Raw genomic sequence first — 23,266 nt, 5'->3', positions numbered from 1 at the left:
TACCACTAAATAAATAAATAAATAGAGGAATCAGGCAAAGGAGTTTAAAGAAGGCAAAAACCTGTGTAATCTCCCAAATTAAAGAGCTAGAGCCATGTGCAATTTAAAATGTAGCTAAAATACTTTATATCCAGTAACTATGGCTATCAAAAAGACAATACTATCTCTTTTGATTGTGGTAAAATCACATAATATAAAATTGAACATTGTTTTAGTCTGTTTGTGTTGTATAACAAAATACCATACACTGGGTAATTTATTAAAAAATATTTTCTCACCCTTCTGGAGGCTGAAAAGTCCAAGACCAAGGAAGGATCCAGCATCTTTTCTTATCTGATGAGGGCTGCTCTTCACTTCCAAGAAGAAGGAAGAGCAAACTAACATAATTGCTGTGTGAAGCCCTTTTTATAAAGGCTTTAATCTCATCCATGAGGGAGGAGCATTCATGACCTAACTAGCTCTTCAAGAGACCCTGTCTTAATGCCATCACACGATCACACGGGCCATTAAGTTTCAACACCTGAATGTTTTTGGGGGGAAGAGGGGAGACACACTCAAAGTATAGTAGCCATCTTAAACCTTTTTTTTTGAGGGTCTGGGCATTCAACCTCCAAGCTATACCCCCCTGCGCTATTTTTTATTCTTTATTTTGAAACAGGGTCTCACTCAGTTTCAAAGGACCTAAGTAGCTGAGGCTGTCCACGAACCATGATCTTCCAGTCTCCACCTCCCAAATTCTGGGATTACAAGCATGTGCCACCATGCCCAGCCTCATCTTAAACCACTTTTAAGTGTTTAGTTTAGTACTGTGAAATAGACTCTTATCATAGTGACGGAGACCTCTAGAAGTTTTCATCTTATATATTGAAATTCCATATCCCTTAAACAATTTCTTTTTCCCCTCCCCCCAACTTCTGGTAACCACCATTATACTTTCAGTTTCTATTAATTGACCATTTTAGGTACTTCATAAAAAAAGAAATTAGTTCAATATTTGTCTTTTTGTGACTGGTTTACATAGCATTATATCTTCAAGGTTCACTTGTGTTTTAGTATGTGACAAGATATCCTTCATTTTTAAGGCCAAGTGATATATAAACATTCAACCGGTAGTGAACAAGTTGCTTCCACTATTTGGCTATTATAATTATACCACTATAAACATGGATGTGTAAATATCTCTTTACCCTACTGTTGAATATTTTTAATGAAAATACAATAAAATAAGCACCTTATTTTGAATTATGGAAAATAGAAGAGGCTAGAGTTAGATGAAACTGTTTTGGTAGAAAACTTGAAGATATTTTGGAGCATTGTAAGGAGCATTACACACTCATGAACTCCTAGACCTGTAACCATCACATGTACACACCCTGATCCTGGTGGGCCACACCAAGCTCACCACTGACAAGGTTATGTCAAGCAGCTTCAGCAGTAACATTTGTGGTTTCTTTAATGGAAGAGGACCACCTTCTGATCCTTGAACCAAAGGATCTACGACCATTTGTCATTTTATTTAATCATTGTTATCTTTCTGTAGAATTTTCTTAGTTTGTACAGCATTTAAAATATTGGCAGAGCCGGGTGTGGTGGTGAAAGCTTGTAATCCCAGCATTCAGGAAGCAGAGACTGGAGGATCGTGGTTCGTGGACAGCCTCAGCCTTAGCTACTTAGGGAGGCCTTTCGCAACTCAGTGAGACCCTGTTTCAAAAAATAAAAAGAATAAAAAATAGGACCAGGGATGTAGCTCAGAGGTAGGATGCTCCTGGGTTCCATCCCCAGTACCGCAAAAAACAAACAAAAAACCAAAATAAAATTTTGGCAGAAAGCTGGAAGTGTAGCTCAGTGGTAAGAGCACTTGTCTAGCATGCACAAGGCCCCGGGCTCCACACCCAGCACCACACATGTGTTTGTATGCATGTACATGTGCACACTTACACACAGTTAAAATAATGGTTACAAAATGAAAAATCATCTTTGATGTTTCACCATTCAAATTTTATTACTAATACAGTAATTTTGTTATATATAATTCCATCAGAGTTTTCTGACATGGCCCAAATGATCATTCTATTTTACCCAAATATCTACCATTCCAGTGGTTTTTAAATTTCAAACACAGTGGTTGTCAGATTGGTGAAACCATTGTACACCTGCATGTATATATGCAGAGATAAACAATCTCTCCTTGCCAGCACCCAGCTTGTAATCCATGCTGTATCCATGTACTGATTCTCTGTGTTCTGTTATGTCACCTGTAAAGGTTTTTATTACCTGTAATTTTTTCATTAGTCTTATATCTGCCATGTGAGACAAGTTAATTTCATTTCAGTATCTTTATATTTGTTATATTCTAGCAATAATTGGAAAGTATTCTGTTTCCTATTATCTTAAATTCTAAATCACAGATACAAATCCAAGCCAGGTATTAATTGACTGAAGCCAGATTGCTAGCAAATTTAGAGAAATTGTGTTTAAAATTATTTTGTACTTTGCATTAATCTTTTTAAATTACTAAGAAGGCAATTTGCTTTTTGATGGGTCTCATTGTCTCCAAAGAATTAGTTGTAACCCAGATCGTAGTAAATGGACGGAATATGCTACATTTGAAGGGAGGAAAGACTCCTGAGCAATGCCTAGATCAGTAATCTGGTTTTTCAGCAATTTCTAAGTCATCTAGTTAGAAATTACAGAAATTGCTATTTGCTGCAAGTTTAGACCTAAATACACTTATCCTTTAAAGGCTGTTAAGATTACTTCAGAATTTTTATAGCGCTTTGCAAATATTCCTAGCATGTAATGACTGGGTACATCCCTAGGCTATTTAATTAATAAGCTTTGCACGCTTCTTTAAAGGAAATTGTGAGAGTTAAACTTGTTAATTTAATGGCCCAGTTCATTGTTGATTAAACTATCAGAAACAAAATTAGTTTTATCTCACAACAGATGATTGTTTTATTCCACCAATGGGCCTGAAATTCTGTAATATATGCTAATTTTCAGTTATGGTGACTACCCAACTGCTTTGTTGTACACACACTTTGTAGCTTTTTTCATTCATTTAGCAAATGTTTAAGCATTTAATATAAACCAGTTACTAGGCCAGTTGCTTTCTCAGCAAAGTTAAAGGTTTTCTTTTTTCTTTTTTCTTTTTTCTTTTTTTCAGTACTGAGGATTGAAACCAGGGGCATTCTACCTGCAAGCTACACTTCCAGCCCTATTTTTTATTCTTTCTTTTGGGGGGGGGTACTAGAGATGGAACCCAGGGGCATTCTACCTTCCAGCCACATCTCCAGTCCTATTTTTTATTCTTTATTTTTAAACAGGGTCTCACTGAGTTGCAAAGGACCTAAGTAACTGAGGCTGTTCATGAACTGTGATCTTCCTGTCTCAGCCTTCCAAATGCTGGGATTACAAGCGTGTGCCACCATGTTTGGCTTCCAGAGACTATTTAAAAGAAGACTTTGCTAGCTGGATGGAGTAGTTTAAGCTGTAATCCCAGTACTTGGGAGGCTGAGAAAGGAGGATCACAGGCTTGAAGCAGGCCAGCCTTAGTTGGGCCCTCTAAAACTGAATGAAACACTGTTTCAAAATAAAGACTAAAAATAGGGGTGGGGGTGTAGCCCAGAGGTAGAATGCCCCTAAATTCAATCCCAACCCCCCCTCCACAAAAATATCCCTGGGATGTCTGAAATTTAAAAGTCAAATCATTAAATACATATTTTGGGAGATACAGGGGCTGAGCCACCCTCCCAGCCCTTTTTAGTTTAGTTTCTTTTCTTTTCTTTTCTTTTCTTTTTTTTTTCCAGTACTAGAAATGGAACCCAGGGGCATTCTACGTCTGAGCTATACCCCTGGCCCTATTTTTTATTCTTTTTATTTTATTTATTTATTTATTTATTTTTTGCAGTACTGGGGGTTGAACCCAGGGACATTGTACCTCCAAGCTACATCCCAGCCCTATTTTTTTCTTTCTTATTTTTTGAAACAGGGTCTCACTGAGTTGCAAAGGGCCTAAGTAGCTGAGTCTGGCCCTGAACCACAGTCCTCCTGTCTCAGCATCCCGAATGCTGGGGTTACAAGCGTGCGTACCACTCCCAGCTCCCTTTTCAGTTTTCATTTTGAAACAGGATCTCACCAAGTTGCTGAGGATCTCATTAAATTGCTTAGATTGGTCCCGAACCTGCAGTCCTCCCATCCCAGCCTCCCAAGTACCGAAATTATAGGCCTATGCTACCACATCCAGCTCTTTAAATACATTTTTATTTTATTTTATTTTTTTGAAATTTTTTATTATTGCATTATATTCACACATCATATTGGGGTAAAAAAAAAAACTTGTGTGTACATACATGTACACATAACCGATTTAACCCCTACCCAATTCCCACCCCATTCCCTCCCCAGCCCTCCTTCCCTTGCTTGGCTTAGTGGTTGACTTCAATATGTAAGTACATTGTGTGTTTTAGAGAATTTCCTTCTTACCCCCTCCCATCCCCTCATTTAGGTTGTCTTGTTTGCTGCTCTATAGGATTTCCTTTTTCATCTAAAGTTCCTACTATGACCCATTTCTCCTTAGCTTTCACTTAGTAGAGAAAGCATCTGATTTCTTATTTTTTGTGACTGACTAATCTCACTTAGCATAATGTCCTCTAGTTCCATCCATTTCCCTGAAAACATTGTTAAAATTAATATTATGTTAGAGGAAAAATTACTTCTTTGAAGCTGTTTTGTCAAAGCAATGTTCACATGTTATAATACCTGAGTATATATTTGTAGAAGGGTAACCAGAGATGTCCACCCAAATACGAACTGTCCTAAGAGTAAAAGCCTTGTGATACATATTAGCTCTGATTTAGATAGGTAGAGCCAATAAGGCTCTACCCCAGAAGGACTGGTGCTTCAGATGTTCTGTACTTTTTAAAATTCTAGAAGCAAAAGGTTCAAAGGTTGAATATTTTACAACCTTAGAACTGAAAGAATGCTATGGTGTATTGCATCTGCTGTGATTCACCCTGTCAAGCCTAAGCCAAGTTTAAGTTGTCCTGAACCATTTGCCTTCCCTGTCATAGTCTGTCTCTCAGGTTTCTAGCTGTAGGTTAATCCTCCAGTTTTAATTCCCTGGAGTCGTTCCATGCAGTGAGAATATTGGTGTCTAGTTGCAGTCTACCTGACATCTGAGCTTCTGTTTCATCCTTTGGATAATGGAAATGAAATAACCATCTACCTGTGTTTTATAGACTTCTTAGAGGATCAGATGAGCAGTTTTAATGTATATGCCAAACAGTTAAGCATTATACCAGTAAATACATGGTGTTGTGATGAGCATGTTCAAGGCCAAGGGAACAAGCCTTCGCTCCTGACATCTCTCTTGCAGCAAGTCACCAAGTCTGGAAACTTGTAAAGACTATCTTTTCATTGCCTCTGCCTCCACCCCACATCTCTGGTTGAAATAGTCCTTGATATTATTCTTGTAGTATTTCTCCATCTCTACCATTTCTGCCTCTCTGGCTGCCACCCATTGTTGTTCAGGACCTGATCATTATACTTGATGATACTTGATGATACTTTCCCAGCTAGTTTTAGTCCCTGCTCTGCCTTCTCATGCCACAAGCTCGCCCTCTCCTCTCCTCTCTCCTCTCTCCTCTCTCCTCTCTCCTCTCTCCTCTCCTCTCTCCTCTCTCCTCTCTCCTCTCTCCTCTCCTCTCTCCTCTCTCCTCTCCTCTCTCTCCCTCTCTCTCTCTCTCTTTTTCTTTTTTGTGGTACTGAGGATGGAACTAGAGGAGCTTTTCTACCTCCGGGCCATACTCCCAGACCTATTTTTATACTTTATTTGGAAGCAGGGTCTGACTAAGTTGCTGAGAGCCTCACTAAGTAGCTGAGGCTGGCTTCAAACCTGTGCAATCCTCCTGTTTTAGCCTCCCAAGTGCTGGGATTACAAGCGTGTGCCACCACACCTGGCTAGATCTCTCCTTTTTATGTTTAATACCAGAGGGTTGCTATTGTCATAGTCTAGTAAATATTTTCTACTTTGGGGGCACTAGGTTGTTTATATTTTAATTGTTAAAATGTAGTAGACATTTGTATGTATAGTATATATAATACATATGAATCTTTATATAGCTTATTATTATTTTGTCAGAGTAAATTTCTGTAACATGAGTTGCTGGTATAATGGTTGATTCTTTGTGACTTTTGATTAATTTTCCCAGTTTTCCAAAGGATGGTTCCAATTTATGTGTCATAAACAACAGAGTGTATCATGAATATGTTGTTATCTTTCATATCTTTCCCATACCTTTCAGTTTAGGGGATCAAAATGTGTCATTTTTACATAGTGATTATCTTAGTTAAAGGCCCTTGAAAAGCAGCAGATAGAAAAAAAACCCAGCAGATGGGAGAAGGATACTTTGACTTTCCTTTATCTTCCCCCAAACAGGAGATTAAACTGGGAAAGGTTCCCTCCTGTACCCAGAGAAACGAAGAAGGAAAAAGAAAGTCATTCTTATAAGCAAATATGTAGTCAGAGCTGAGAGAAATCTGTACAAAGCTTGTTAAACTAACCCTTATCTTCTTCCTGTTGCTTTTCTTCAGTTGCCTACCCTAGCCCAAGCCCCTTGGTCCTGCCAGGTTTTACTATTTCCTACTCTGTCCAACCTGGTATCCCAAGTGTCACGATCAAACTGCTTCTACAGGTCTTGAGTTCTGTGTGTATATGTGAGGGCTCCCATGTACATGTAAAGTGTACCAAATAAAATATGAATGATTTTCTCCTGTTAATCTGGCACTGTCAGTCCCAGCCAGACATCCTAAGGATAGAGGAGAAAATTTACCTTTCTCCACAATAGTCTAGCAAAACTTTAAAGTATGAACTAACAAAGGTAGGCTTGTCCATTTTCATGCACCGGGAATCCAGAAAGTCCACGTCTGGGAAGATTTGGTGCTTCGCAAGCTAGGTAACACATCCCTCACACTCATCAGCCAGTTTGGAGCAAAATGCTGATTGCAGAACTAGCATATGTGTCACAGTGAAAGCAAAACAAAAGTCAACCATCTCAAGGTCAAGACATAAAGTTTTATTTCTGGTCACATCATATTATCCTTTATAGGCTCTTAAACATGTAAAGCTCACTTAAATATATATTTGGGGCTTTCACACCAAAATCTAAGGGGCCTACTTCCTTCCTTGCTCTGCATAGCCCCCAGCTTTTCTGCCCTTAAGCAGAAGGGCCCTGTGCACCACCACCAAGGCTTAGGAGAGGATTCCAAGTTCTTTGTCCTTCTTGCCCAAGAAAGAGGCCAAACTGATTTGTGTTTTCATTTTCTTTAAGAACAAGCCTTTCATATAGACGAGTACAAATTACTCAAGTTTTTCAATGAGTCCTTCTCTATTTTTCTTCCTTCTATCATTTTGGAAGAAGGTTGGGCAAGAGAGGAACTTAGATTATTTATGATCATTTATTTTTAAGTATGTGTAAAGTATAGATAATGAACCATAATTAAGAGATATCTGGTTGTTCTTGAGAATCATAAACATGTTTTGAGTGTCACGGGATGAAGTTATTTTAAAACTTCCCATCTTAAGATATCTTTAAAAAGAAATGTTCTGGCTAGGGAAGTAGCTCAGTGGTAGAGCACTTTGCTAATATGTGCAAAACCTTGGGTTGGATCCCCAGCACTGATAAAAGAAGAGCTAGTAAGAAACTTTCTTCTTTTTAATTTAAAAAAGTTAATCTTTACTATCATATCCAAGATTAACATTCTATGATTCTGTGAAATTTCTTCAAGTACTCAGTAAGTCAGTTTGGGTTTATATATATATATAACCTGTACTGTTTATACCTGCATTGAAACCAAAGATTAACTTGGTTTGCCATCTTAACACATCTTTTATTCTTAAAACTGCAGTAAAAAAAATAATCTCTTCCCTCCCAGATTGACTGCTGTATTCATTCAGTAGTCTTTTTGACATTAAACATGTGATGTGGGAAGTAGTATTGTTGCTGACTCTAGCAGCTCTGGTTGACCCAGAGTAGTTCCCATTAGCATTTCTTACATCAAGAAACTTTTTTTCAAAAAAAACTTTCTCTTTTAAATTTAAAGTAGTTGGAAGGGTTCTTTCAAAAAAGAAAGACACTAAAGTTTCATTTTTGATATTTAAAACTAAATTTTTACCAGCATCATAACATTTAAAATTTAATATGAAAAGAGCCACTTAAGAATTACGGTCCTAAGCCGGGCGTGGTGGCTCACGCTTGTAATCCCAGCATTTGGGAGGCTGAGACCGGAGGATCGCGGTTCGCAGACAACCTTAGCTACTTAGTGAGGCCCTCTGCAACTCAGTGAGACCCGGTTTCAAAATAAAGAATAAAAAATAGGGCAGGGGGTGTAGCTCAGAGGTCGAATGCCCCTGAGTTCCACCCCCAGACCCACAAAAAAAAAAAAAAAGAATTATGGTCCTTTGCCAAGTAATGTTAGGTGCATATAATACTGGATCACCATGAGTCTCACTTTCATGTGGTGAGAGGGGCAGGGAAACAGATCAAGTGATGTGTGTGTATACGTGAATATATCAGTATGAGTCTCACTATGCTGTACAGTTACATTGAACCAGGAAAACATTAGTAAAAAGATTTATGGTTCTTTGAGGCCAGATATTTATATAAACAGTAATAAGTGAAATGTAAGTATGTGGTAATTGCACAGAAAGATTTCGCAGAACACAAACAATATTGTGTATGATATAAAATAATTTTATAGTTATCTGTCTGTTGCTCTATTCATTTCTCTCTCCAGGTGAACATGTCAAACCTTTTACACCAGAGAAAGCAAAAGAAATTATAATGTCTTTACAACAACCTGCAATTTTCCATAACATGGTTTTTGATTGGCCAGCATGCCACTGGACTGCTGAACACCTTTCTGAGGTCCTTCATGGCAAGCAGATACGATTCAGAATGGGTATGAGAAGCACAGACACAGGTAAGGCTGTATGTAATCATATTAATAATGTCTCTGTGTAGCACTCCTAGAATCTCAGCAGTGACTTCCTTATATTTAGAGAACCCAGAGTCCTTTATTTCAAATCTTTTTTTTGACAATTCATGGTACAGATAGGAAAATTTTATTGAAACAGTTTGGCTTAGGGCAGGTGTTTGTTTGTTTGTTTGTTTGTTTGTTTTTAATGTAACTGGTTCAAACTCTCAAAGTTAAAATGTATTTGTTCATGTATTCTCTCTTCTCTCTTCATATATATACATTATTGTTCATTAAATGTGGTAGATATTTAATAAATATTTGTAATGTGTCATTATTTATGTTCCCATATGAATAAAGCAACACTATAATATTACAAGATAATACAGTATTAAAATGTACTTATATAATACCAATACTACAGGTTGATAACCAATAATACTGTCTAATAATTACTCTCACTTTTGACTTATGTAGAACATGCCTTTTTATTTTGGACTATCTATAGTGCTTAGTCTTGGTTGTAATTTTATTCTTTGCTTTATTGGCTGCCTAAGTGCTATTGCATTACACAAACATTAAGCTATTTTTGTATATAGATTAAACTTGGGACCTTATACATGCTAGGTAAATGCCTTTTTTTTTTTTTTTTTTTTTTTTTTTTTTTTTGAGACAGGGTCTCACTCTGTTGTTCCGGCTGGTCTTGAACTCCTGGACTCAAGTAATCCTCTGGCTTAAGCCTCCTGTGTAGCTGGGACTCTAGTTACACTCTGCTGTACCCACTTGTCCTTTATTCTCTTCAGCAGACTGATTTTGCTTGTTCCCTTTTCTTCTCTGAAAACTTACAACATTTCCAATTTTTTCTCTATTGTCAGATAAAGCAATTGCTATTAACTCTAAAATGTAGTTAATATAAAAGAAAGATACAGAGCCAAGCATGGTGATGCACACTTGTAATCTCAGTACTTGGGATGCTGAGACAGGAGGATTGCATAAGTTGGAAGCCAGCCTCAGTTACTTAGGGAGACTCTCAGCAACTTAGTGAGACCAAATAAAGTATAAAAATAAGTCTGGGAATGTAGCCTGGAGGTAGATAGCCTCTGGGTTCCATCCCCAGTACTACAAAAGAAAAGAAGATACAGTGTTGTTACTAGTCTGAAGGAGTTCATAACTATTGTCTGATGTTTAACTAGTGTTTCGATAGGATAAGCTCAGAAGTCTAGAAATTCAGTGTCTAACTGCTGCAGTAAATGGTTCACGAATATATATTGATAGCTCAAGAGGAACTAGAAAATCCCCCAGTTTCCCTTCTAGAAACTCCGTGCTTCTTTCTCTCATGTTAACCTTGTAGTGCATTTCATGAATTAGTTTTTGGTGTCTGACACAGATGCAGCAGGATTACTCTACCTGGAACTCTTTGGCATCTTATTCCAATCATAGTCTGAACTGTACGTTGTATTTTAAAATACTAGAACAGTAGCAATAGCATAGAAATAAGATTATGCCTTTTCCTTCTTGATTTTAGTGAAATAAATCTGCCACTCATTGAAGCATGTTAGGTTCTAGTTTGGAGGGAAATAGGAATTTTACTTATTTTTCCACATCCTGGTTAGACTCTACTGTAGATACAACACTACTGCTGGTAGCTAACATTCATTGAAAGTTATTATTTCAGGCTTATTATGAGTGCTTTACGTTTATCCACTCTCTTAATCTGCTGAACATCTTCCTAGTATACTACTATTATTCCATTTTATAGACAAGATGTAGTTATTTGACATTTTCAAGTTAATACTTAAGCATAAAAGAAAAAGAAAGTTTTTTAAAAATTCTCTGGAATTATAAGAAACTATTTTGAGCTTCCAGTAAAGATAATTTGATCTTTTAGAAGATCTGGATAAGCCAGACACAGTGGCACACACCGTAATCATAGTACCTGAAGACTGAGACAGGAGGATATAGGTTAAAGCCTAGCTTCAGCAACTTAGTGAGCCTTGTTTCAAAATGAAAATAAATAAATAAAAAGATTGGGTCTAAAGAACGCCCCTACCTCTAAAAAAGTTTTTTTTCTCTGAATAAGTAAATGTAATACTTCCAGGCAGTAAGAGCTAACTGGAGGCAGCCTGCTTAAGTTCAAGTTTTGGTTTACCAAGTGACCTTGGGTGAGTCAACTCTCCAAATGTTAGAAATATTTTTTAAGATTAAATGATTTCATATGTATAAAGCATTTGGAATAGAGCCTAGCATATAGTGTGCAATAAATGTTATATAAGAAATAGAAGGGAATGGGGAGGGAATTGGGTAAGGGCTAATTGGGCATTGTGTGCATGTATGTCTCCACCATCTTGTACTCCATTAAAATGTATGACTACAATGCACCAATAAAAGTAAAAATTAAAAAGAAATAGAAATACGCTTAAAATGAAAGTGCTTTAATGTAGAAACAAATTGAAAATATAGTAAGGCCCATAAAAATTGAAAAACACCTGCCTTTACTCCCCAGAGATAGTCACTAGTTATGCTTTGATGTATGTCCATACAGACCTTTTTGTATTCAAAAAACAAATTTTTCTTAGCCTACATTTTGAAAATTTAGCATATTCTGAGCAACTACTTTTGACATTAAATGTTATTTTTAAATGGTTACCTAATATCCTATGATAGTATATTTATTTTAAAATTTTCCTATTTTGATTATTTAGATTGCTTACACATCTTAAACTTATAAATACTACTGTAGTGAACATCTGTGCAAACAAATCTTGTCCAAGTTTCTGATTACTTCACTTAGGGTAGATTCCTAGAAGAAGAATTACTGGGTCAAAGAATATGAAAATTCTTAGTAGCAGCACTATCTATGAAGCTCCTTATACCAGAAACCTCTGAATCATTCTGATGTCCCCATCCTGCTGGTGTCTGTGGTTTACATTCTAAACCTCCAGCAGCCACTGCTTCTCCCTGTCTCCCAGCCCTCCTCTGCTCTGCATTACCCGGCTTTCTTACGCCTCCGTAGTTGCAGTAACCTGGCCCCTCTCCTAATTTCTCGGCACCCATACCAATTCCCTGTCCTTCCCGGGCCATTCCTCATACTGTGGAAGACAATTTTTTTTTTTTAAATAAAACTGATATTAAACCCTGCTGAAAGCCCTTTAATGGCTTCTACCCTTAAGCCAAAGATCAAACATTGATTGTACTGTGGAAGGCTTAATCTCTCTCTTCCTAAGCTCAGAATAATTGAGCATATTTTTATATTTCTGTCTCCAGGGATTTGTTTATTCCTACTTCTGGGCCTTTGTGTAAGTAGTTCTCTGTAGCTAACCATTCTTTTCTCTTTTTTCATTTCCCTTTACCCTATTTTTACTTGGCTAATTGGTCATCTTCCTTGAGATCTTACCTTTAATAGAATTCTTTTCCTGGCCATAGCTATTATTTTCCACACCCCAGTTAGGTGTGGCTGTTTAGTGATCTCAGGTTAACCACTTAGCATGGTTACAATCACATGGCTAGTTATGTAAGTAATTGCCTTCAGGGTCATATTTGTGAGGGAAAGGCCATGTCTCATCATGGGCTTAGCACTGAATGGACATTCAGATATTTGTGGAATAAAAGATACACAGGACAGATACTTTACAGAAAAGTGACTTCCATTTACAGTCTTTTCAGAACATGTGAGAGCACCTGTTTTTCCATTTTTTACCAAAATAGATTTGTTGTTAAAAATTTTTTGTTGATAGGTTAAAAATGATATCTCATTATTTTAACATTTTGTTGATTCCTGGTGAGGTTGAATATATATGTTTATTAGTACTCTGTATTTTTCTGATTAACAGCTCTTTGACTATTTTCTTATTGGAATGTTGGGGGTTAAATTTTTTGTTTGGTTATTTATTTATTTTGACAGTAAGTATTGAACTCAGGAGCATTCTACTTCCAAGCTAACCCCCAGTTCTATTTTATTTTTATTCTGAAACAGGTTCATATTAAATTCCTGAGAGTCTTGTTATGTTTTAGAGGCTGGCCTCAAATCTATAATACTCCTAGATCCGCCTCCCAAGTGCTAGGATTACAGTACCATGCCCAGCTTTGATTAATATTTTATTTTCATTTATTTTATCCTTGTAAATTCTTTCCTTAGAAAATATATAAATATTCTAATATTTTTTCAAATTGCTTAATGATCTTTTTTTACATTTTATTCTCTATTTCTGGTATATTTGATATGTGGTGTTCATTGAGTTTTTATAAATAGTTAAGTTAGGAACTTTTATTTTCCTTCTTTACCTTGCTGGCTTTGGAAACCACTTTTACTATATTACTATATTCTTGTGTGTTGCAGCATCCATTTCTGGCCTACTGGGCTCAAGTGATTTGCCTATCTCAGCCTTCTCAGTGGCTATACCTGTCAATAATTGACTTTTTGTGTATGATACTGGGGATGGAACCCAGGGACATTCTATCTCTGAGCTTCACCCCCAGTCCTATTTTTTATTCTTTATATTTTTTGAAACAGGGTCTCACTGAATTGCAGAGGGCCTCACTAAGTAGCTGAGGCTGTCCACAAAACATGATTCTCTAGTCTCCACATCCAGAATGCTGGGATTACAAGTGTACACCACCACACCTGGCAATAATTGACATTTTTTAATGTAATATGTTCTTTAGTTTATTTTAGGAATCAAGTAGTAGGCATCACATAGCTCTTTGAAACTAGTTTAGATAAAATTCATTTGTCAAGATAAGTGAGCTGGTGTGGTGGTGGTATATGCTTGTAATCCCACCATTTTGGGGTCTGAGACAGGAGGATCATGGTTCACAAACAGTTCTCAGCTACTTAGTGAGGCCCTTTGCAACTCAGTGAGACCCTGTTTCAAAATAAAAGAGTACAAAGTAGGGCTGGGGGTGTAGCTTGGAGGTAGAATGCCCCTGGGTTTTATCCCCAGTACTGCAAAAAAAAAAAAAAAAAGAAAGAGAGACAGACAGACACACAGACACACAGACACACAGACACAGACACATACGGGGGGGAGGGAGGGAGGGGGGAAGGGAATGGAGTAGTGATCAAAAGTCCTATTCAAAGCTTTACCCAGTGGACTGTTTCTTGTTTGGAAAATGATGGAGCTGGGTATGGTTGTACATGCTTTTAATCCGAGTACTTGGGAGGCTGAAATGGGAGAATTGCAGGTTTGAAGCTTGTTCAGCTACTCAGTGAGGTCCTCCGCAGCTTCGTAAGACCCTATTTCAAAATATAGAATAAAAATAGGGACCCTGTTTCAAAATATAGAATAAAAATAGGGTTAGGGATGTAGCTCAGAGGTAGAACATCCCTGGATTCAATCCCCAGTTACACACACACACACACACACACACACACACACACACACACACCAAAAAAAAAAATTAAGAAAGAAAAAAGAAAAATTATGAAAATCCAGCTAAATAGAGAAGTATTTCTTTTCCTGATGCACACAAAAATATTTTAAGACCCTTTACAATAGCCACGTGTGGTGGCATACACTTGTAAACCCAGCATTCGGGAAACTGAGACCCGAGGATCGCGGTTCGCGGACAGCCTCAGCTACTTAGTGAGGCCCTCCGTAACTTAGTGAGACCCTGTTTCAAAATAAAGAATAAAAAACAGGGCAGGGGTGTAGCTCGGAGGTCGAATCCCCTGGGTTTCATCCCCAGACCCCCACACACAAAAAGACCCTTTACAATAAAAGTTAAAAAGAAAGCTGAGTTCGTAGTCTGGTGCCACATCTTGTGTTCAGTGGAGCTGCTTCTCATCTAATGTCTGCAGTGAGCGGGATGAAAGTTGCAGCTGCTGAGGCTGCTTCCTCACTAATCGAAAGAACAGTGATGATGACATCAGGAAAGAAAAATCCCATCACATAAAGTAAACGAAGAAAAACAAACATGCTACCCAGAGAGAAACTGTCACTGTGACAAAATCAAAACAGTACCTTTGTGCTGCTACTACTTAGACAGAGTACAAGTATTTTATATTGAAATCATTATGTAAATGAGCAAGTGAGCAGATCTGTCATTTCCATTAATTCCTTTCATTTTAATTTTCCCTTGATGGCGACAGTTCTTCAGTATAATTTTCACATTTTTAGATTTTCATTTTTAATGTGCAAAACTTGCCATGACAGAAAATGAAGTCTAATAAGGCCAGGTCCTGGGGGCTGCAGTGCAGGCTTGTGTGTGCCAACTGAAAACCCTGCTCAGTGCACCCAAGGGGCAAGTCGCTCTGCTAATGGCTTTAGTATTCAGTTGGGTCAAATGGATCAGATCCCTTGAAGCAAAAACTTAATAGTGTAATGTCTTTAGGCTAGCAGTAAGTTACTGAGTTGACTCAGCAATGACTCTTCTTTACCAGCAGCATGAGGCTTTCTTATGCATTTTCATTTGTCAAAAATTAACTTTATGTACTCTTAAGCTATTATGGTGAATTTTTGATGATATCAATGACATTTAGAACCTAGATATATTGATTGTTTACTGGGTACCAGTCACTAAGTGATTCACACAATTTGTCAAGATTTAAATATTTCTTCTTCGAGCCGAGCATGGTGGCACATGCTTGTAATCCCAGCATTTGGGAGGCTGAGACCGGAGGATCGCGGTTCGTGGACAGCCTCAGCTACTTAGGCCCTCTGCAACTCAGTGAGATCCTCTTTCAAAATAAAAAATAAAAAAATAGGGCAGGGGGTGTGGCTCGGAGGTCAAATGCCCCTGGGTTCCATACCCAGACCCGCAAAAAAAAAAAAAAAAAAAAAATAATAATAATAATAATAATTAAATAAATAAATTTCTTCTTCTTCTTCTTCTTCTTCTTCTTCTTCTTCTTCTTCTTCTTCTTCTTCTTCTTCTTCTTCTTCTTCTTCTTCTCCTCCTTCTCCTTCTCCTTCTCCTTCTCCTTCTCCTTCTTCTTCTGCGGTGGTACTAGGGATTAAATCCAGGGGCATTCTACCTCCAAGTTACACCCCCATCCCCACCCCTATTTTATTTTGATACAGGGCCTCACTGGGTAGCTGAGAGTTTTTGTTTTTTGTTGTTTGTTGTTTTTTGTGTTTTTTGTTTTGTTTTTACCTCTGAGGCTGCCCTCGAACCTGCGATCCTCCTGTGTCAACCTCTCAAATAGTAGGATTACAGCCATGAACCACCATGCCTGGCTTAAATAGTTCTTGAGTACATAGATGTTTTTCTTTTAGATAAATGCACCCTAGTAAAGCTCTCCTGCTTCTCAAAATCAAGTAACAAGTTGATGAAGTAGATAAATTAGGATGATTTTTTTGACATTACCTCTCTGCCATACTGTGGTTTTGGTAAAGAAGGGAAGGGAAAAAGCTGGATAATCAGTTCAGGAAGAAAGAGAGAGAAAAGATAAAAATATTGAAAAAAGCATTTAAGTGTTTTCATCTCTCTAATTAGTTAGCTTTTAAAAGGTTCCAAGTAAATCTATGAATGAATAAGAAGTATTAATAATAGTTCCCGACATTTACAGAGCATCTTCTATGTGTTAGGCACTGTGCTATCTGATCTACATTCTTCTTGAGAGGATTCTTTGCTTTGCAAAAGAGATGATAATCAGATTTCTGTTTTACTAACTTCCTCTGTTCATTTAAAATCTGGTAATGGCAAAAATAATTTCCTCACTATTTTGGATGAACAGTTCTCGTATCAACCCAGAGCACCAGTCTTAACTCATTGGCATCGTCCCCAAACTAACAAACCCAGTGTGGACAGACTGTGGTCCTCATGTCTGATGTCCTTTTCCTGTCCTAAGGTCTATGGCACACAATGTTGTATTTTACTATGTGGTGCCTCAGTCTCTTATCACTGTAGTTAAAGCTTTATACTTGTCTAAATATATTCTAAACTCAGGAGTATTATCTCTTTTATGTGCCTTCAAGCTTGAGCACCATGTTAATCGCAAGTTATGAATATATTAATAAATGATTCTGAAACAAATGAGTTAATGAATAAATGAACAAACTTTAAATCACCACTGTCCACTTAAGGATTCTGAAGAGTTATTGTGTGCTAAATCTGCAGTACAAATTCAGAAGATTTTCAAAAGACAGTTTTTATTCTTCTTTTTTTGTAAATTGGAACCAATGGTTCTCAAGCTCTTTGATTACAGGATCCCCTTCCCCCTTATCTGTGGGGGTACTAGAGATTGAACCCAGGTCATTCTACCTCTGAGCTACCTCCTCCAGCCCTATTTTATTTTTTAATTTTGAAAAGTTTCTCACCAGGTTACTTAGGGTCTCACTACATTGCTGAGACTAGCCTCAAACCTATGATCCTCCTGCCTTAGTCTTATAGGGATTACAGGTATGTACCACCATGCCAGGCTCACAGGATTCTTTTCTTTTCTTCCTTCCTTCTTTCCTTCCTTCCTTCCTTCTTTCCTTCCTTCCTTCCTTTCTTTTTGTGGTACAGGGTGGGGATGGAACCCAGGGACATTATACCTCTGAGCTACACCCCTAGCCCTATTTTTTAGTCTTTTTTATTTTTGAAACAGGGTCTTAACTGAGTTGTGAAGAGCCTCACTAAGTAGCTGAGCCTTTCTACAAACCGTGATCCTCCGGTCTCCACCTCCTGAATGCTGGAATTACAAGCGTGCACCACCATGCCTGACCTACCTCACGGGATTCTTTTAAAAATGACTGAGCATCCTCAATGAGCCTATGCTGATGTGAATTGTCTCTAGTTATACTTACCATGTTTAAAACTAAAATGGAAGCCGGGCATGGTGGTGCACACCTGTAATACTTGCGCTTGGGAGGCTGAGACAGGAGGATCGCACAGGTTCGAAGCCAGCCTCAGCTACTTAGTGAGGCTCTCAGCAATTTAGTGAGACCCTGTTTCCAAATAAAATATAAAATAGGTCTGGGAGTATAGCTCAGAGATAGAAAGCCTCTGTGTTCCACCCCCATACTACCAAAAATAAAAAATGAATAAAAAATAATACTAAAATGGAGACATTTAAAAACATAAGAACATAAGCACATACCCACCAGCTGTCAGAATAGTGCCATCACTATTCTGTACATGTGGTCTCTGGAAAACTCCGTGACACATATGAAAAAGTAAAAGTGAGAAGGGCAGATGATGTCTTAGTGTTATTATGGGAGTAGTCTTGTCTTCACAAACCCCCTGAAAGGTTTTTGGACAATTAACAATCTCACCTACTCCACTAGATTACCCATTTTCAACTTTTATGTTCACGTGTGAGTATTGTGAGTGTTGTAAGTGAGGTTCTAATTATGTATCAAGTACAAATTAATGTTTAATGTTATTAAATAGCAGCTCTTGTTTTTGGCTGAATTATCTTTGTTTTAAAAGAAGCAATATTTGGTTGGGCATGGTGGCACACACTTGTAATCCCCGCACTTGGGAGGCGGAAACAGGAGGATCGCACAGGTTCGAAGCCAGCCGCACTGGCTTAAGAGACCCTGTTTCTAAAAAATAAAACAGTATAAAATAGGTCTGGGAGTGTAGCCCGGAGGTAGAAGGGCTTCCAGGAACCCCAGTACCACCAAAGAAAGAAAGGAAGGAAGGAAGGAAGGAAGGAAGGAAGGAAGGAAGGAAGGAAGGAAGGAAGGAAAAGAAAGGAAGACGAAGCAACATTTGGAAATCACATTTGTTATTCACTTAAAGTTGTGTTCTCTTACATTGCAGCTCCTCAGTTTGAAACGGCCTGTAGTTATGTGGAAGCTACACTTGATGAGTTTCTGACTTGGAACTGTGGCCAGTCTAGCATTTCTGGACCATTTAGGGAATATGACCAGTCCAAATTCTGGGCTTATGCTGACTATAAATATTTCATTAGTCTTTTTGAAGACAAGACAGATATTTTCCAGGTAAGTAATACACTCTTTTCATTTTGGTAAGAATTTGCTCTTGAGAAAAGACCCTAAACTAGAATCCCCTGGCACCCTCTTGCTTTCCTTTTGGCTCTTAAGTAGTCACTGGGAGTCTTGAGCCTTTTACCCACTACAGAGGAACAGCTCAAGACAAGTGTGACATTTGACTTATGCAGAGGAGCGGCCTTCCTTGTTCTCCCACTCATCAGAATTCCTCCACCCCTCCTTTGCCTTTAAACAGTGCTGAGTGCTCTGGAGAACACCAGAGGCATAGGTTGTATTTAAAATTTCATTTCTTTCTGATCTACCCAGAAGTTCTTGTTTTGTCAGCCAGGCAGGTAGAGGTGCGAAGCTGGTTCTCTGAAGAAGCATTCCCGGCATTGCCCTGCTGTGGGCGTTCAGTATGGCTCTTTTCTCTGGTGCTTTATGGCCCAAGGCAGGGAGTTTGAAGCTCCTGGTATTTGGTGGTAGAAGCCCTGCACAAGTTTGGGAGTCACTAACACAGTAAGAATATGGAAGTTCATTGCCGTGTGTTGACATAACTGTCAACAGTTTGCAGATAACCATATCCTCTTTTCTTTTAAGTGATTTCTACCTCAAACTGCCAGTTTGTTTTGTGTGGTGAGTTGGCACACTCCATGCTCTGCTTTCAGTTTGGCTTGGGGTGGGGCAGGAGTGGGCTCAGGAAGCTTGTTCAGGTGATTCTGCCTTGCTCAGAATCCGGCCATGTCCCCAGACCCTTCCCTGTGCCTAGTACTTCATGGAGAGGAGTATTTCTCCCATCACCAGAGCCTGTTCACCCCTGCTCCTCCCCTCCCACTTGTCACCACCACCCTCTGGACCTTCCTGTCTTATGGGATGACGGCTCTTTTACTCCAGACCAGTTTTTGTTTGAGCCTATATTTTTCTTTTTCTCCATGAGTCATTTACATTGTTATTATAATTACTAATATTTTGTAGCTTTCCTTTATTAATTTATTAAATGTTTATACTTACTTAAATAATTTAGCTTCTTATTTAAAAAGAGGAAAAATACTACCCTGTTGTATAATTGTTAGCTAAAGATATATTTTCATTCTCATAGCCATGAAATAAATGCTAGATTTTTGTTTTTATTTTAGAGTCAGGGTCAGATACAGTCACACTATGTTGCCCAGGCTGGCCTCAAACTCCTGGACCAAGCAATCCTCCCACCTCTGTCTTCTGAGGGCTGGGACTCTAGGCATGTGCTATCATACCCAGCTAAATGCTTGATTTTTGAAATCAGCAAAAGCTTCTGAATCCAAAATCCATACCAAATCTCTCTTTTTATTTTTAATTAATTAAAGAATTAGAGATTTTGAATGCCCTTGGTCTGTACCTCTATCCCTTCCTCAATGCCTTTTATCCATAAGTTAGCATATTGTCCCATAGTTGTTGGATAGTTAAAATAATTTTAAACATCCAACAATTATGGGACATAGTTTTTTTTAAATAATTTTTTATTAGTGCACTGTATTCATACATCATAATGGGATAAAAAATACTTTTGTAGACATACATGCACATATCGCCCAGTTAGTCCCTACCCGATCCCACCCCGTTTCCTCCCCATTCCTCCTTCCCATGCTTGGCTTAGTGGTTGACATCTAGTATTATAGCAATTTATCCAAAATTAACAATAATAATCTCATATAACAGTTTCATTTGTCTGATACCAAGCTTTTGATGACTTAAAGATAACATTTCAATATTTCTTTTTGCTTTCCTTCTTACCAGAGAATATTTTTTCTTTTCTTTTTTTTTTTAGGTGAAACTATCATACATTTATTTATTTATTTTTCAGAAAAAAATCTATCCTAATATGGAATATGGACTCTACATACCCAAAACGATCTTGAAAAAGAACAATGCTAGAAGATGTATATTTTATGATTTCAAACCATATAAAGCTACAATAATTGAAACAGTGTAGTACTCTTCTAAAGGCAGATATATAAACCATTGGAGTTAAATAAAAGCCTAGAGATAAATTCTTACATATATTTTCAAGTTATTTTTGACAGGATATTTAGGTTTTGTGCTGTAATGACTTCTGTATGCTTTTGACTGTGCTTTGGTTTTGAACAAACTGTGTTCTAGCAGTGATAGTCTATTTTCCATTTAATCTTCCATAATTTCTTTCTATTGTTGTCTTCATTTCATTTATTGTCTCTTTCATTTCATTCCAGACCTCTTTCTGATTCTTTCTTAATGTCTCCATTTCCTCTTTCATTCTCTGTACACTTGCTGTGAGGCCTTTCATCATATTGAAGATCAGGATTTGGAATTCTCCTTGCATTTCTTGTAGGTCAGTATTCATGATTTCCCTTATTTCCTCACTGTTTCTAGTTTTCATATTTTCAGGTTTCTCAGGCTCGTTTTTCTGATGTCTTGGGCATCTTCTCTTTTGTGTGTGATTCTGTTGGGTATTCTTTCTGATCCAATCTTAGTAGTAGGAATTTAGAGGTGTCAGCAGGTGTCAGTGCTTTTTTCAGTAGTGAATGTTGGGTAAGGACAGAGGAGCTGGAGTGATGATTACAGGAGTCAGGTAAAGTAGAGGATAAGAATTTAAGTATAAAATAAAGTAAGTATGTAAGTATAAAATAAAGTAGTATCTGGTTGAGAATAAGAAAAGGTTAGATAGTAAGACTCTTGTAGTTAGTAGAGTATTTAAGTATGGATTGAGGAAGTTTGTAAAAGGAATGGGGAGAAGGAGCAAATAAACAAAGAATAAAGTAACAAAACAAGTTACAAAAACTAACAGTTGTAAATCAAAGACAAAACACAACCAAAAAAGAATAAAAAAGAAAAAAGAAAGAGAAAAACAAAAAGAAAGGACAAAAATAAAATAAAAAAGATCCAGCAACAGTGTGAGAGACAAACAAACAAAACAAAAACAAAAATTAAAAAAACAACAGTCCTGCTAATTTACTTATAGAGGGCCAGGACCCGTATTTCTGTATGTCTGTTCACTGTGGTAGATTCTGGAGTATATTCCAATGTCTCTAATTTGTTCTGTAACCTATTGTCAGCTTTTGAACCCACTCTCTGAGTGTTTGCTCTCTCTCTCTCACCTCTGACAGCTTTGTATGTAGGTGTCAGGGCATTGCACTAGCAGAGGGTGTCCAGTGTAGTCTTGCAGTGACGCCCTGTGACCTTGTACAGGTATTGTGCCTTGAGTACCTTTCTTGTGTCTTTGAAGGTTCTAATTGGATTAGCACTAGAATGGGCCACCTGGTCTTAGCCTGCCAGGGTTCCGCAGATGCTCTGGGTGGTCTAACACCTCCACCTAGTACCGAGTAACACAAGTGTTTACCTGGCTGTCCTGCTGTTGAGTTTCTGGAGGGCATGGTGCGCTGCTTTGAGTGCCACCTCTGGTAAGCCCACAGGCTTTTGGATTTTTTTCTGCAATCCTGAAGCGTGGTGCTGGTTGCTTAAGGTGTTAGAGCTTTGTTGCTGCTTTCTGCAGTTCATGTTCTTGGATTATTTGGGGGGATTTTCTTGGGGCTGCAGTGCCGAAGTTAGTGGTGCAGGAGCTGGCACTTGCGCTTCAGGCTGGCATCCCCCACCCCAGTTGCTCAGGCTTTTTGCAGTGAATCTTACAGTTCAGAGTTCCTTCTGCTGAAGTTCCTGTTTCTCTTTTGGTTCTTGAGCTTTGTTTATTTTGTTTGTCAAAATGCTGCCTTCTCGCTGGGCGTGGTGGCACACGCTTGTAATCCCCGCACTTGGGAGGCAGAGACAGGAGGATCACGCAGGTTCGAAGCCAGCTGCGCGCGCTGGCTCAGGAGACCCTGTTTCCAAATAAAAATGTAAAAATAGGTCTGGGAGTGTAGCCCGGAGGTAGAAGGGCTTCCAGGAACCCCAGTACCACCAAAAAAAAAAAAAAAAAAAAAAATGCTGCCTTCTCGGTAGTTGAACTTTATTTGTTCCAGCTACTGAGATGTGCTGTGTCCCAAAGTCGCCATTTTGAATCTCCCCTAATTAACTTTTTCAGTATTTTGTTACATTTATCATACCCCCAACTGCTTTGTAGATTGGACTAGTACCTTTTTACTCCTTTTTTTTCAGGCAGAACATTGTGTAATAGTAATATTTCTCAAGTACTTACTTATCCTTAGCACTTTTGTGTGTGTGTGTGATACTAGGAGTGGAACCCAAGGGCTTTTCTACCTCGAGGCTATACTCCCAGACCCATTTTATAATTTTATTTAGAAAGAGGGTCTCACTAAGTTGCTGAGAGCCTCACTAAGTAGCTGAGGCTGGCTTTGAACCTGTGCAATCCTCCTGTCTCAGCCTCCTAGGTCGCTGGGATTATAAGCTTGTGCCACCATGCCTGGTTTCCTTAGCACTTTTCTAAGTTCCTTACGTTTATGGTCCCTCATAGTAATGCAATG

General features: G+C 38.1%; 1 protein-coding gene across 1 annotated transcript in view; it reads left to right on the top strand.

The window, feature by feature from the left end:
• HSPBAP1 (HSPB1 associated protein 1) overlaps nucleotides 1–23,266 on the top strand; it is a gene marked incomplete at both ends in the record, with an annotated part of 55,522 nt that overhangs the window by 8,887 nt on the left and 23,369 nt on the right. Inside the window, 2 exons of the mRNA XM_080696533.1 lie at nucleotides 8,797–8,982; nucleotides 18,667–18,848. Of these exons, the coding sequence (XP_080552659.1) occupies nucleotides 8,797–8,982; nucleotides 18,667–18,848 (368 nt within the window). The remainder of the gene's footprint in view (nucleotides 1–8,796; nucleotides 8,983–18,666; nucleotides 18,849–23,266) is intronic.

The sequence above is a fragment of the Muscardinus avellanarius genome (genome assembly GCF_963383645.1).
Source record: "Muscardinus avellanarius genome assembly, chromosome: 5".
NCBI classification, from domain to species: domain Eukaryota; kingdom Metazoa; phylum Chordata; class Mammalia; order Rodentia; family Gliridae; genus Muscardinus; species Muscardinus avellanarius.
The sequence above is the reverse complement of the archived record's forward strand: the minus strand, read 5'-3'. Positions and strand labels throughout refer to the sequence as shown.